Here is a 15,514-nt window from a genome sequence, read left to right on the forward strand (position 1 = left end):
CGGCCACTTGGAGCCAACCGTGAGGCTGATGTGGCTCCTGGTGAACATGAGTTTGACATCCCTGTCCTAGAGGTTGGAGGAGGACTGCAATGGAAGGAAAGTCTTACATTTGCACCTAATCCAGGAATATTACAGTATCTCTGTTGCTTGCTACGGCCGTATCTGGATGTCCTTGGCAGGACCAAGTATCCTGGTGGTGTTTAGATATATTGGATGCAGGCGTTTTGTTTCCTACTGGTACCTTGTTGACATTCATATTCATATTTGTCTTTGAGCACTCTTCCTGCAAAATGATGCTCCCTGTTAAAGACAGTTTGTCAGAAGTGAGTGTTGATAGATTTTCCTGGGCATGAAAATAGCCCCGTGTACTAAACCCATTTCGGTTAACTGTTAGGGGTTTTTTTCAGGCTGGGTAGATGTTTTGTTCTGGAGGAATGTTACATAGAAAGTGGAAAGTTTTCAATTAAGAATAGACACTTTTTGCCATAACTATTACAGAGGTAAAATAATCCCGGTGAGGATTAAATGAATACGTAAAGACTTGTGTGTGGGTTGAACCCTTCTATCACACTTCTGCCTCTAGCCTTTGTAGTGTCTGCCACAAGGTCTTGCAGTTTCTCTCCACACCAGCAAGTCTGTCTGTGGCTGCTGAAGAGAGGTATTTTTCACTCCACTTAAGCCCTCTGACAGCCTTCAGGTGATGGCTCATAAATCCTACCTGGCCTTCCTCCCTCATCTATACTGGCCTGTCCTGGGCATCTTCTAGAGATTGGGGGGGTCATTAGGTATCTGTGCTGTCCCAGCGCTTGTGCCTTTGCAGCTGTTTCAGATGGGGAATCTGCAGCAGGGCATTCTTCTCTATCTGTGCAACCCTTGAGGGGGTCCATGCATGTCCTGTGCTGCCAGAATGGCTCTCACTTAGCCATGGTGGTCAGTGAGATGATTGCAGTGGAAAACCCCAACATGTTTCCTGGTGGTGCTGCTCAAAGGAGGAGAGGGAACAAGGGCACAGCTTGCTCGTCTTCATTCTGCACCTCTGTGCAAGAGATGGGAGCGTACTGGGTGACAGCATTTGGGGGAGAGCGAGGGGCAGCCCTAAGGAGGTAGAGGGTGAGCTTTGGTTGGCCAATGCTCAGGAGATGGCTGACAGGACTTGAGATGACCTGTATCACTGTCAAGAAAAAATGTCTGGAGAAGACAGGCGGAAAGGAGATCTCGCTCTGACTGGCTTAATGCACTCTTTGAGAAGATGGATGCGTTTGGAGGTGTGGCCAGGTAACATGTTTTTCTGAGCACGTTCCCTGTGGGTAAACACAGACATTGTTGGTCACCCTGCATGAGTTTGTGTTTATTCTGTGCCTGGTTTAGCTAAGCTAGTGTTTCTTGGAAATTATTTCCAGCTCTGAGCAATGGGGAAATCAAATATTCTTCCCCTGCTTATCACAAGCCTTGCTGAGTTTCCCAGTTAGTCATTAAGCTGCTTATCACATTTGCTGTCACACGCTGCTGTGGTAAGCTTTCACGCTCTGCTCCATGGGGTGAAGGGGCCTAAACTAGTTTGGCCATGTGGGAGGAAGTTCCGATGCAGGTCTCCTGCACAGTGGGACATGTCTCCGAACTGCCTGCAGGGACCCCGACCAGCACAGCTCACCATGGTCTGGCACCGGAGCTGAACCTCTTGCAGGCACAAGCGGTGCCGTGGTGGAGCAGTGCCCCTCTGCAGCTGGGAGTTTGCACGGTATAGCAGCAGGCATCAGCTGTGCCGGTCTAAAAATAAGTAATTCTGGAAAAAGAAGGACTTCCAGGATACTTTTTAAGCTTTTTCACGTCTTTTTGATGTTTTTTAGGCACTCAACCTAAACAGAAATTAGCACAAGCACATGCCAGCAGAGTTTCCGAACTCACCATGCTTGGCCATCAGATATGAAGCGGTAGCAATTCTGCTCTGCTTTTACTCTCTGCCTGGAAGCTATGTATTCCCTAGAACTGCTGTTGCCGAGTCTTACAACAGGTAGCAGCACACAGTCCTGTACTAACAGCAGCAGAACAGCTGGCTTAAATGGAGAGCTTGAGCAGTAGCGTGCTTGGAGGGACGGGCTGGCCGCACTGCAATCAGTCAGCAGGCATTTCCTCCAAGAGGGTGCAAGAACAGCTCCTCCCTACTAGAGGTTGCCTGTGTCTCCTGCTGGGGAGTGTGGGCACCTCACCTTCAGACACGGAAGGTCTGGAGAGATGAGTCCTACCCCTCGTCCAGGTGCCTCTTAAGAGCCTTTTGCTGGGTGCTTTCAGAAGAAGCCCAACCTGCTCTGCACTGTGCTGAGGTCAGGGAGATGGAAGATCTTAGAGAGGTGCATCCCACAACAGAAGAAATACAGCAAAATCCTTATGGAGTACTCACAAAAGCTATAATTGATGAATCTTTATTATTGTTGTTATTGTTGTTGTTATTATTATTATTATTATAAATAGAATGGCACGTGACTTATGGTATTGCTGATGGTATTGCTTTCAGTTCTGGGGTTTTTTCTTAAGATACTTGTAATAACGTATAGGAAGATTAAAGGATGGTGCAGGTGCAATGTGCTTGTCAGATTTGTTTCTATTCCAGTTGCACATGGAGTGTTTTCTTAAAATGTGCTTTACCAGGAGCTGCCTTAGAGGACAGGTCTTTAAAGACTCAGGTTTTGTGCATGTCTTTCCACTATGTTAGATAAAACCATGGAGATCAGCTGGAGGTTACGTCATGGTGAAGTGTTCTATGCAGAGCCATTTAATGTATGGACCTCCAGCATATAACAGTCAAATGACCTTGCTTTTTAAAATATGTACTGTGGGATTTATTGTAGAAGCTCAAGGCTTTCTCTGGTGGATGAACTGCTGGGTCATCCACAAGAGGCAGCACAAATGAGCCAAGAATGTTGAAAATATAAACAAGACTGAATGGTAACTAACCTGTCTGATATACATCAGAGGGGAAGAAAACCTGTTTGGTCCGCCCAGCTCAACATGTGGTGGTTCTGAAATCCAAGAAAACCTATGCATCTCCCATTCGACCGCTTGTTTACACAAAACAGGAAGCTTGTGGATTTTTTTCAGTTTAAAAAGTATTTTATCCAGCAGGAAGCAAGCACAATTCTCAATGGACCAATAATTTCCCTTGCTCTTTGAGACAGTAATAGCCCTCTGACTCTCTTTTTTTTTTTTTAAAGCTGCAATTAAAAAAGTCATCTATTTTAGAGTATTACCCTGGAAAAAGACTTGATTAATTGCTAGCAGACTTCTGAAAGAGTCTGTATTGAGCATGTCTTTGTGTTTCTAGTAGGTGCAGTTCAGGTTTGACACAGGAATTGAGTTTCTGATCTCAAGTATCCAGTGACTTCTGGAGTATTTAATTAGATTCCCATCCTGCCAGTGGCTGTGTATATTGCACGAGTAATTACTATACTTACATTATATTTGATCCTTGGAATTTCCTGGTATAAAACAGGTAATCTTGAAGCACATTGCTGTATTTTCTGTCTGTGCACCAAAATTTAATTTTTGGGTAGTTATTTTATGCGATTCGCTTTGTTTTGTGTTAGACCCAGTAAAAAGAAAGGAGTGGGGTTTCCTGCTATCTCCTTTTTTCCAGTGTTTTAAAACAAGACATTCAAACATTTCGTAGCATACCTAATATTGTCTGTCTGGTTTTGACATGCTAGTTGGCATGTGTGTCTAGTAATGATGTGCCTAAAGGTATGTAAACATTTCCTTTCATTTCAGGACATACTCGCCTACATGTTTTTACATATTTTCCAGCTAAGTTTCTAATGCTGTGCTGTAGTACTTATTTTTTTCATTTTTTTTTTTCTATGCAAGCTTGAACTGTAGCTGAACTTCTCTAAGCTATAAAAAAATTCAGATCCAAATCCCTTAAGATTGGTTCCCTATTTCATCAGGTTGGTATAGTGAACTTTGTTCCTTAAAACTTGGACTCAATGAGCTTAAGAGTCATTTCCAACCTAAGTGATTCTATGATTCTGTGAAAGAAGCATCACGAGGGAGAAGTCTTATTTCCCTTCATGTTTTGTCTGTACTGCTTCATAAATTGCTAAAATTTCTGTCCCTGAGTGTTCTACCTCCCCCTGTACTTACTTCCCCCAGCTTGCTGGGTCATTCTTGCAGGAAATGTAGAGTGGAGAAGAGATCAAATGGGTTCAAGGAAAATGCTTCCCCTCAGGAAAGGTTTTTATTAGCTATTTTCCTGCCCGGAATTCTCTCAGTTGCATCAGAGTTTCAGCAGTTTGTCAAAAATTCATGTCTGTTGCGATGTAAATGGGGGATGGAAAATGCCTTACACCCTCAACAGTATTAGACGAATGGCGTGCTGTTAATGCTACGTGCTAACTAGTAGCTGAATTAAGGTGGGTGGATTTAATGCCTGGCACATAGTCTGGGTTTTTTGTGCAGCCCATCATGTTTTACCACCTAATTGCATCTGGAAACAAACTGGTATGTTGCAGCATTTATGTTAAGGGCATGTTCTTGTCCGTCTAACACTCAGATTTTTTTCCATTTGCAGTTTGAAGGGAGGAAGTACTGTGAACATGATTTTCAAATGCTTTTTGCCCCTTGCTGCCATCAATGTGGTAAGTTTTACTTCGAGATTAAACACTTCACACTGCTCACAAATGGAAATGTCACTGGGAGAAGATGTGCAACCCTTGTATATATTCTCAGGGAGGTGGCCCTGTGCAGCTGAGCATCTAAACTTCCCGAGTGAACTAGACTTCAGAGAAGCTGGAGAGCTGTTTTTCCTAAAGGTCATCAAACAATAGGATTAAAAAAAAAAAAAGTGTCCTTTATTTGTAGAGTAAGTAGTTTAGCTGTTGATCCAGTGATCCAATGAACACACCATTCATGACTCCTGATTATACGTATCTATACATCTGCATGTGCTCATATTTGGCCCTTCTCGTGCAGTTGGAAACCTGCAACAAGTCTTCATCCTCTGCTTGGACTATTGTAACCCACCTGTGCTGTCCTACTCCACAGAAGTGGGGACAGTCTTCATCTTCTAGTGTTGTAATCAAATGATCGTCGGCTGGTCCCCCATTGTATTTTTGAAACAAATATCTTTAAGGCTTCAGCAGCTCATGTCCACCCTACATAACACCGAGGGCTGCTTTTTACTGCTTTTTATTTGCCACTGTTGATGTAAACGCTTGCGTGTCTGCTGTGTTGTAATCATTTGCATGTTTTTTTTCCCCCTGTGTGTGACACATTGTGCTCGGGCAGGGCTGGGAAGTGATTACTTGACTGTTGCTTAATTAACCTGGTCTGGAAGCTCTTGTGTTTGTGTGGCACCTTGGCAAGGCACTGCAGCTTTCACTTATCTCAGTGAGGCCTTTCCCAATGCAGACAAAACTGAGAGAGAAAGAATTAGATATTATGGACCTTTGAATTTAAAGCCGCAGATGCGAACAAGCAGGGGAAGAGGAAGAAGTGGGTCAATGGCGATTTCTGAGAAGCTACGCTGCCTATCTCCACAATTTCTCCTGCCCAACCGGCACAGCTCCCACTGCTCCTGCCATGGCTTCTTGTAGGGCAAGCTCCCTTCAAACCTCATCAAGGTCCTGTGCAGAGCTGGGTTTTGCCACTGCTCGGATTTAGTGAGCACAGCCAAAATCAACAGGGCTATTGTCAGCGATGAGGCCTCGAGCATTCCTGACATTTCTGGAGTCCGTCGGGGTTTATTCTTGGAAAGCTGTGGCTTCATGGGAACGCCACAGAGTCGCATGCTGGATGTTATCGTCCACATCAGTTACCTGCCCCATCACTCCCCGTTGGCAGCTGTTTGAGTTGTACGTTCTCCAAAGCCAGGACTCATCCTCCCACAGCACTAGGAAGCTGAGCTCCCAACACATTTTACGCAGAGCCTTGGCGCTGCTCAGGTGCCTTGGCCACACCGTCCGCATGGAGAACGACTGAATCCTGTGTGTGGCAGACATGGCTCCACTGTCTGTGCTGTACAGTCACACAGTGCATGCGAAACAGTAGTTCTCACGCTATTTTTTTTAATGCCTCAGGACAGGACTCCTCATGGTGTGTCAGAAGTTGTGTGTGTTAGATTGGCGTTTCTGCAGCTTCGCTGCACCTTTGCATTTCAATTCTGTGGGGTTTTTTTGCAGGAGCCACCCAAGCTCAGTTCTGTTTTGCTTTGAGTACAGAGCCCCATTAAGGCTTGATCCTAGTGGAGTAGAAACCACTGCTACTTACATGACAAGTTAAAATTGTCATCTTCTAAAAGAAAAGAAGGAGGAAGGTGATGAGGACACAAGCAAGCCATAAAGAGCTCCATGTATTTCTTAGCAGCTTAAGAACAGATAAGTAAAAACAGGGAAGGGATTGAAACAGGATGATTGCTGAGACGGTGGAGTGTGCATATAGAAGGGCTTGTATGTAAAGAACAGAAGGTCTTCCATCAACAAGGACATTTTCCTCTGACTCACAGCAAAAAAGGAGAAGCCAAATTCCAGAGTTTAGAACCAAAAATGTGACACTGAAAGCAGATCTGGGGGGTGGAAGAGAATGATGACATTGTAGGAATTCAGTTGTGGATTGCTTTTAACTTTGTCTAGCATGGTATTTTACATCCTGGTGTTGTGTTTCTTACAGGTGAGTTCATTATTGGTCGTGTTATTAAAGCTATGAACAATAGCTGGCATCCAGAGTGCTTCTGCTGTGATATCTGTCAACAAGTATTGGCTGATATTGGGTTTGTCAAGAATGCTGGCAGGTAGATCTTCACCCTTCCTTCTGTTACTCATCACGAATAAAGTGAACTAAGAGGGGGGACTGAGAGGTTTTGGTTCCTGACACTTTCTAGCTGAGGTAGAGCAACTGAAGCATCTTTTGTGGGAAAAAGGTCTAAGTCAGGAGTGTATAAATGTAGGAGTAGTTACATTTATACAGTCCTAAAATTACATTCGGCCCTTTGAAGGCAACTGTGAGGCTGATGTGAAAATTTTCCCCAGTGAAAATGAGTTTGACACCCCTGGTCTAAGTGCATCACAAAGCTAAGAATGGGTATCTTAAAATATACTCTTAAAATATTACGAGTTTACCTACTTCAACAACAGATTTCTCGGCAAACGTTCTTTACCTGGTGACATTTCAGAGCCATAATAAGGGAGAAAACATTTAGATACAGAAGCATTGTCTTTGTTTTTTTAATATCGGTTTTTACTTTCTTTTCCAACTCGGGGTTCCAATTTTGGTCTAGTTTAGCACCTTAGTTATTAATAATTTCTTTAAGTTTAGTGGGAACCTTCACAGAGTAGGATATTTTTAACCAGCTGTAATCAGAAAGAGTGTTTTACAAGGGGATTCTATGGCCATTGGCCTCATATGTATAATATGATCTACATAGTTATCTACAGAATTAGGACCTGTGCACTCATCCAGCTTCCAGTCTAAATTTTAAAGATTTTGAGAGTAAAACATTCAGCAATGAGAATCTATAGCAAACTTTTTCTGTGTTTCAACACAGCTTAAACTCAAATGAGCTGAAGAAATGATACTCCTGTGGTGATAAAAAATAAAATGATCACCCTGCCTCTTCTGAACTTGGTTGGTCTAGCAGTGAAATTTTTTAAAGAGTATCAAAATGAGGTTCTAATAGCTTTTTGCTTTATATTTTGCCCTGTAGTACCTGGTATCAGTATTTAACCTCTCTTTTTTATGCCGTTTCAGGCATCTCTGCCGTCCTTGCCATAACAGGGAAAAAGCCAGAGGCCTGGGAAAGTACATTTGCCAGAAGTGTCATGCCATTATTGATGAACAGCCTCTCATATTCAAAAATGATCCTTATCACCCTGATCACTTCAACTGTGCAAACTGCGGGTAACTTGAGTTCTGCAAAGGAAAACAGGAAAATGCTGGGTTTATTTGCTTCCTCGATTTACATGTTAAAGTGAAAACCTGCCCTGTACAACTGGCAACAGGGGTGGGGTTTGGGTGCCTTGCGGCCAGCTGTGTGTTGCTGTTTTTAGGGTGCTGGAGTTGGGCCTTTAGTTCAAATGACAGCTGAGCTGTCGGGGAGTAATGAAAGGTTTGGGCTCTGCAGGGCAAGGTGGTACCTTGGGAAATGTGGACACAGATAATGGTGTCTGTAGCAGTGAAATGGTAGCTCGTTGTTCTGTTAGGAGAGGAAGAAAAACAGTCTTCTTTGGCCGCTTGAGTTACTATCTTGCCTGTGTTGTTTCTTTTTAGTTGAGTGGCATGCAAACTTTATTCTCTTCTTTTAAGGCCTATACATTTCTTAGAAGCTTTGTCCCGCCTCATTTTATCAGCTTTTGCAACTGTAGTACATGAAGCTGCACATTGCTACATCCTGCACTGATGCAGAGATCAGGGGACACTGTAGGATATAGCAGGGATTTTTAGTTGTTTTTAGGTGCAAAGGAAGCTATCATCCATCTAAACATGAGGAGAAACTTCTTTACTTTGAGGGTGCCAGAGCACTGGAACAGGCTGCCCAGAGAGGCTGTGGAGTCTCCTTCTCTGGAGACATTCCAGACCCACCTGGACACATTCCTGTGCGATCTGCTCTGGGTGAACCTGCTTTAGCAGGTGGGTTGGACTAGATGATCTCCAGAGGTCCCTTCCAACCCCAACCATTCCGTGACTCTGTGATCATTTCAGTGCCATAGCAAAGGCTGATGGGAATAACAGCGTGGTGGTGTGTCAGTGGCAACCACTTCTGAGTACAGTAGCATTTAAAGTTTAGCTGATCTAAGTATTCCAACTATGCAAATTACTAAAAAGTAGCGTGTATGAGATTCTGCAGTTGGCAATGAATAAGCATAGCCAGCTCATTTAAGTGTGTAGTTTTCTTTCTCTGAAGTTTGATACAACCTAGAGGTAGAGGAATACATTTTACTTTCAGTTACAGTTATGCAAATCTAAAATAAACTGGTGATAAGAGCGCCAGACTAAAAGCCAAACATAGCTATGGATTGCACACACACATTTGTGCTACATAACCTGAATGCAGAATGACAATAGCTCAGTAGCTGTTCTCAGAGAGATGTAGTGCATCGCTCTTAGCAGCTTCTTCTCAATTTACTGTGGACTTGATCAGTCCTGAACTGTGTTGAACTGTGTCATATTTGATGCTGCTGCATTACTGTAGTACAAATGCAATTCCTGAAACAAATGCTAATTTTTTTTTTCTTTTCAGAAACTCTGAAGAGTTGACATTGTTCAGTGGCTTTATTCATGCTCTCAATTCATTAACTTTTGAACAGGAAGGAGCTTACTGCTGATGCTCGTGAATTGAAGGGAGAATTATACTGCTTACCCTGCCATGACAAAATGGGTGTCCCCATCTGTGGGGCATGTAGAAGACCAATTGAAGGCCGGGTGGTGAATGCTATGGGCAAACAGTGGCATGTGGAGGTAAACAACAGATGATATGTTTTCCTTTCCAAACGTAAATATTAACATACTTATCTGGGATTTTGCTGATCAGTTTCAATGAAAGGATTAGCGAAGTATTCAGCAGTGATTGGTAAACACCTTCTCCTAATCCCATCTTCAACCTTCTTGTGGCTGGTGTTCCACTCTGAAATGGGAGTTATCTCTTACCTTACAGAGAGCTTTGATTGTGAAGCTAAAATCAGTAATCAGACGAGGCACTATGAGGTCCTTACAGAAGAAAATTTCAGAGTGCAACACAGTACATGTGGAAAGGCAGTAAAATTCTGTGGCAACCATAGTATTACTGAGCATCATAACACCCTTATGCCTTCCAGAGTCACCTGCCATGTAAATACCTCTAAAGCACTTTATGTGAGGGTTCGCATTTCAAGGCCACGTAGAATATTTAGGAAAATAAACAGTCTATTCCTTTTGTTGTTTTGAAAATCTCCTTCAGCAATCACGTTCACAAGAGTCTAATATTGGTGCAAATGATTTAAAGTCTCTCCATTCTGTTAACTAATGACACCAGAATCTCTTTATTTGATTTATATTTTTTTGGTAAGTTTTGGACTGAAATGTTGAAGGCATTAAAAGGAGCATTATTTTAATGGTCTAAATGTAGAAACAAAAAAAATTAACTCTCCTTTTCAAGATGGCACAGCTAGCTCAGTAGACTTCAGTTATGTTCAGTACTGGGCTTGGTTGGTTTGCTTTCCAGAAAAAAATACCATTACTTCCAAGTAATCCAAAATAATGTATGCAATTTTCTTTGTAGCATTTTGTTTGTGCAAAATGTGAAAAGCCATTCCTGGGTCATCGTCATTACGAGAGAAAAGGTTTGGCATATTGTGAAACCCACTACAATCAGGTAAGGTTGCATATTTCATAAAATGTGGTGTTAATTGGTAAACTCATGAACTGGTTTTATTAGGCAGAGATGGAAAACCATGGACATTCTTCTGTTTTCTTATAGGCACCTATGGGTGTAATGCCAATTAGTAAATGTTCAGCAGCAGTTAATTTATATGGATTTCTCTATACGCTGGTCTGGCGCTGAGAAAGAAAACTGGAGGTATTTCACAAAGGCTAGCCAGGACAATCAGTATCAGGTTGTTCAAGCTTGGTGGTCCTTAAGTAGAGCTGTTACGAGCTTTTACTTGTCTATGAGATCAGAGCAGCTAATGACATTGAGAAAGACATTGAGGTGCCAGAGCAAGTTCAGAGAAGGGTAACGAAGCTGGTGAAGGGTCTGGAGAACAAGTGCTACAAGGGGAGGTTGAGGGAGCTGGGGCTGTTTAGCCTGGAGAAAAGGAGGCTGAGGGGAGACCTTATTGCTCTCTGCAACCACCTGAAAGGAGGTTGTAGCATGGAGGGGGTTGGTCTCTTCTGCCAAGTAACAAGTGACAGGACAAGAGGAAATGGCCTCAAGTTGTGCCAGGGGTGGTTTAGATTAGATATTAGGAAAAATTTCTACACGGAAAGAGTTGTCAGGCATTGGAACAGGCTGGCCAGGGAAGTGGTTGAGTCACCGTTCCTGGAGGTGTTTAAAAGATGTGTAGATGACGTTCTTAGGGACATGGTTTAGAGGTGGACTTGGCAGTGACAGGCTAGCGGTTGGACTCGATGATCTTAAAGGTCTTTTCCAACTAAAATGATTCTATGATTCTGTGGCACCCAATTTTTCCCAAGAAGCTAAAGGAGATTTACCACTCAGTAGCTGCGGTTTGAGACGAGGCCTTAGTGAGTACTGTGGTTTTCCCTACAGCTGCTACTCTTAAGATGAATGTGTGTTAACAAAGGCTTCATCACCCAGCTCATTCATTAGGTTGCTGAAGACTGCAGACTGAATTTGTCAGAGGACACCACCTAGTGACCACTTGCATTTATACAGGAGTAATGTAGCATGTTACCACCTCTCTCCAGACTCCCTTAATTGTGCAGTCCAGCACCACCATGTATAGACCTTTTTTATTTGGAAGCAATCTGCGTTGTGTCACGTCCACCTCTTTGCCTGTATAAGTACAAAAGTAGGGGTTACATCTGGGAGTTGTAAGGCATCTGCTAATTACAGACAGGTTCTTAATTTGTCAGTGATGAGGGGCAGATGATTGAAATGTTGCTGGCATACTTATAGACAATAAATGCCATGACATGAGCAGTCATAGTGTTGCAGCCATGAGTTGTATGGAGTGTGGATGTCTTCTTACTAGGTTAACTACTACACTTAGAAAAGACACAAGAATTTTTAGGCACTTCTTAATTGTTGTGTTGTGGACAAATGTTAGGCCTGGAAGTAGAATAAATGATTTTTGGCCTTTTTTTTTTTTTAATAAATATAGCATTTCCTTACAGTTTTTGCCAGAAAGAGCAATATGTTGTTCTAGTCATGCATGTAAGTTCAAATGTTAAATTGGCTTATTAGTAATGATGTGTATGTGACACCGATTGCTGTATTTCGGATGTTCAGGATTAGAGAAATGTTAAAACAAAACAAAATCATATTTGCAGAGGATCAAACAGATGTAAACAAATGTTTTTGTCTTTAAAATTATAAAGACTTTTTGTCATAACATGATACAAAACGTATTTGGAAAACCAAGCCAAATTTGCCAGCATTCTCTTTATTTTACTGAAATAAATAGGACAGCTATTGTGTCCATCAGCTGAAATATAGTTATTTTGTTAGTTTGAGAAGCTACTCTCAATAAAATCATTACATTAACAATTATTTACTTCTCTTTCCTTTTCAGCTATTTGGTGATGTTTGCTTCCATTGCAACCGTGTAATTGAAGGAGATGGTAAGCACTTTTGTAACTGTTTCCTCCATGTTCCTTTGTGATGGAAGTTCTCATTATGAGTGGAAGGGGAAAGCAGCCTCCTGTTGAATCCTTGATTGCTCTCATTAAAACAAAAACAACCATTCTCTTTATCAGAAATTAGGTTAGAGCTGATTAGTCAGAGACCAAATGGTAAAAAAGCCTTACAGTGAGTGTTTCATGATGGTAGAAGACCACTCAGGGGCTGAAGAGAACTGTGGCCAACTGGAAACCCCTTAGTGAGATGCAAAGGCCAGGGATGCTGTGAGATGCACTGAGGTGGCTTCCTGCTGCACCGACTTCAAAGAACAACACATGCAAGGGCAAGGATGACCACATGGGCATCTCCTCAAATGGATTTAGGGGTCATGAACTAAATTTGAAAGTACTTGAATAGTGAAAAATGTGGGTGGGCACTCAAAGGGATTTTTTTAAGTTCCTAGTTTCCATTATTTCGGCTTGGTTCCTAGAAATATTTACCTATCTATTGCAGGCACCCATCTTTTAAAGATCTAGGCTGATAATAATGTCACAAACCCAAGAAAGATTGTATTTGGAAAAATGTGTCCTATAAAGCAGAACTGGAAGCAAGTGGTTTAAGTTTAGAGGGCTTTTTGAGGTGGGGAGGGTGGGAAGTGTTTTGGAGGGTTTTTTTGGACAACCAGTTATGATAAAATGCCAACAAGAAAATTATTCTACCTGAAATAATGCAACATTGTTATGTGCCTGTTTACCCCTGCCTGAAGTAAATACTGTAATACCAGTGTAGGAGGAAGCCTCTAGTGTGTAAAAAGAGATGTAAACTAGTTTACAGTCATGTAACTACTGGGTGAGACCTACATTCCAGTGATGTGGTTTCCCCACATTTTCTGGACTGGACTATACCTGCAGAGCTACAATCCAAAATGCTTTGGAGGAAACACTGTCCTCCTTTTCCATAAAATCCTACTAGAATGAGCAGAACTGGATCTTGAGGTGAATGAAAAAATTCAGATAACTACATCTCTGTGTGTTTCTGACTCTTCATCAGGTAATCTGACACCCATATTGTGTATTTTGGTCTCTGAACTGAACAGAATATAGTGTAATGCAGTAATTTCTTTATTTTCACTGTACATCATCAGTTACATTTCTTCTTTCATTTCTGCACACAAATTTAACACTGCTTTCGCAAATTTTAAGTATCTAGGATCGATCTCTCTCTGGTGAAACAAACATCTGTGGCAGCACTTTTTCAGGAGGATGTCTATGACTGTATTCCAGAGGTTGCTTGGGAGCATAAACTTTCTTTTAACTAGTATTATTCTGGCAAGCAGTGGAATAATTATGCATCTGTGGACGTGCTTGTCCCATAGTACAGGAAAAAAAGCTCTGCATAACAATGCTCTGGTTTGGTTGTTGTTGAAAAATGTTGTGTTTTATGAGAAACCACTGTCCTGCATGTTCTAACTTAGTTTAGAAGAGAGGCAAATTGTGTCAGGGAAAAGTGGGAAGGTATATTGAAAGAGAGGAAGATATAGAGAACAGAGAAAATAGTTATTTTCTCTCCAAAGCAAAGAATAAATATATATCCAAGTTTGTCTTGATCAAGTAATTTATCCTTCAAGTCTATAAATTTTTTCGCCTTGGTAGTGCTGTTTTACCAGCAGTGTCCTGACTGCTGGCTTCACTTTATTTCCTTCGGCTGGGCAAGCGCTCCTGTCAATGGCTCTGCAGCCTGAACAGGAGCTGAGAGATGACACCGAGTGAAAACATAAAACACCTTCTTGCTGGATGGCTTTTCAGCTGTCAAAGTCTCCTGATTAAGTTGGAAATACAGCCTCATAAAGCAGTTGCCTGAGGTCAGCATGCTGTGAGGTGGAAGCAGGCAACAGGAGGCACAAATAGGTTAAACTGGTCTTGCTGTTGAACACAGAGTTGTATGTCCCCTCAGAGACAGCTTAGTCAATGCTAACAGCCCTGCTGCGCTACACTCACATGTGCCTTCCCAGTCTTGCCACATTACTGTTATAGAATCACAGAATGGTTGGGATTGGAAGGGACCTCTGGAGATCATCTAGTCCAACCCACCTGCTAAAGCAGGTTCACCCAGAGCAGATCACACAGGAATGTGTCCAGGCAGGTTTTGAATGTCTCCAGAGAAGGAGACTCCACAGCCTCTCTGGGCAGCCTGTTCCAGTGCCCTGGCACCCTCAGAGTAAAGAAGTTTCTCCTCATAGTCAGATGGAACCTCCTGTGCTTCAGTCTGTGTCTGTTGCCCCTCATCGCTGGGCACCACTGAAAGGTGTCTGGCCCCATCCTCTTCACATCCACCCTTGAGATATTTGTAAGCATTGATAACATCGCCTCTCAGTATGGTCCGTAACACTTGGGACAAAAATCAAATGACTGTTCTTCATGTCTCATGAACGTGGGAGCTTAAAATTTTTGTAATACCTTTTTTCTTGTCTGCAATGCTAATGATTTCTTTTTTTTTTCCCATCGCCCTAGTTGTGTCTGCTCTGAATAAGGCATGGTGTGTGCACTGTTTCGCTTGTTCAACTTGCAACACTAAGTTAACACTCAAGTAAGTTTACCGATAATTGTGATGCCTTCAAAACATATCAGTGGTTATCTTTGAAGTGTAGATGTTGCTGTAGTGTAATTGTGACGATATGAAAAACATATAAGCAGCACTGAGAAAATATGTGCATCTTTCTTCCTCTTGCTCCACTTACTAATTTACATCTCTTTTAGCTATCTATTCAGGTCTTCCTTCAGTCTTCTTAACTCTTCTCCTTTTCTGTCCTTTATTTTTTTCTGTGTTTAACTCTAAAGGGATAAGTTTGTTGAAATTGATCTAAAACCTGTCTGCAAACACTGTTATGAGAAAATGCCGGATGAATTTAAGCGGCGACTTGCCAAACGGGAACGTGAAGCGAAGGATAAAGAGAAGCAGAAAAAGAAAAAGCCAATCTGTTTGTAAACTTTTTTTCCTTCTCACCACCACCTCTGCTCCTTTCTTCTTTGGTCAGTGCTAAGGATGCTTTTATTTTCAGTTTCTGCATGAATTTATGCCAATCAAAACCAAAATATTTTTCACACAACTGCAACTTCAACATTAAGTTGTTACTCTGTTATCTTATGTTTAGTCTCTTTAGCTCTGCAGTTAGGTTTGAAAGCCTTTTCAAATGACACAGTTAATAAATATGGACATTTTGGTAAAAACTGCATCACTCACTCAACAGGGTAC

The 15,514-nt window shown here is 42.0% G+C and overlaps 1 protein-coding gene across 4 annotated transcripts in view; it reads left to right on the plus strand.

The window, feature by feature from the left end:
- The window catches only part of LIMS1 (LIM zinc finger domain containing 1), a 78,240-nt gene that overhangs the window by 61,066 nt on the left and 1,660 nt on the right, over nucleotides 1–15,514 (plus strand). For 2 of the 4 annotated variants that reach the window (XM_065656181.1, XM_065655922.1), the window contains exons 3-10: nucleotides 4,562–4,628; nucleotides 6,658–6,778; nucleotides 7,735–7,884; nucleotides 9,291–9,441; nucleotides 10,241–10,333; nucleotides 12,216–12,264; nucleotides 14,773–14,848; nucleotides 15,100–15,291. In XM_065656181.1, the coding sequence (XP_065512253.1) occupies nucleotides 4,562–4,628; nucleotides 6,658–6,778; nucleotides 7,735–7,884; nucleotides 9,291–9,441; nucleotides 10,241–10,333; nucleotides 12,216–12,264; nucleotides 14,773–14,848; nucleotides 15,100–15,247 (855 nt within the window). In that variant the 3' untranslated portion in view covers nucleotides 15,248–15,291. Of the gene's footprint in view, nucleotides 1–4,561; nucleotides 4,629–6,657; nucleotides 6,779–7,734; nucleotides 7,885–9,290; nucleotides 9,442–10,240; nucleotides 10,334–12,215; nucleotides 12,265–14,772; nucleotides 14,849–15,099; nucleotides 15,293–15,514 lie in introns of those variants that run through there. The other 2 variants (XM_065656011.1, XM_065656094.1) reach the window with 2 other exon arrangements.

The sequence above is a fragment of the Caloenas nicobarica genome, chromosome 1 (genome assembly GCF_036013445.1).
Source record: "Caloenas nicobarica isolate bCalNic1 chromosome 1, bCalNic1.hap1, whole genome shotgun sequence".
NCBI classification, from domain to species: Eukaryota; Metazoa; Chordata; class Aves; order Columbiformes; family Columbidae; genus Caloenas; species Caloenas nicobarica.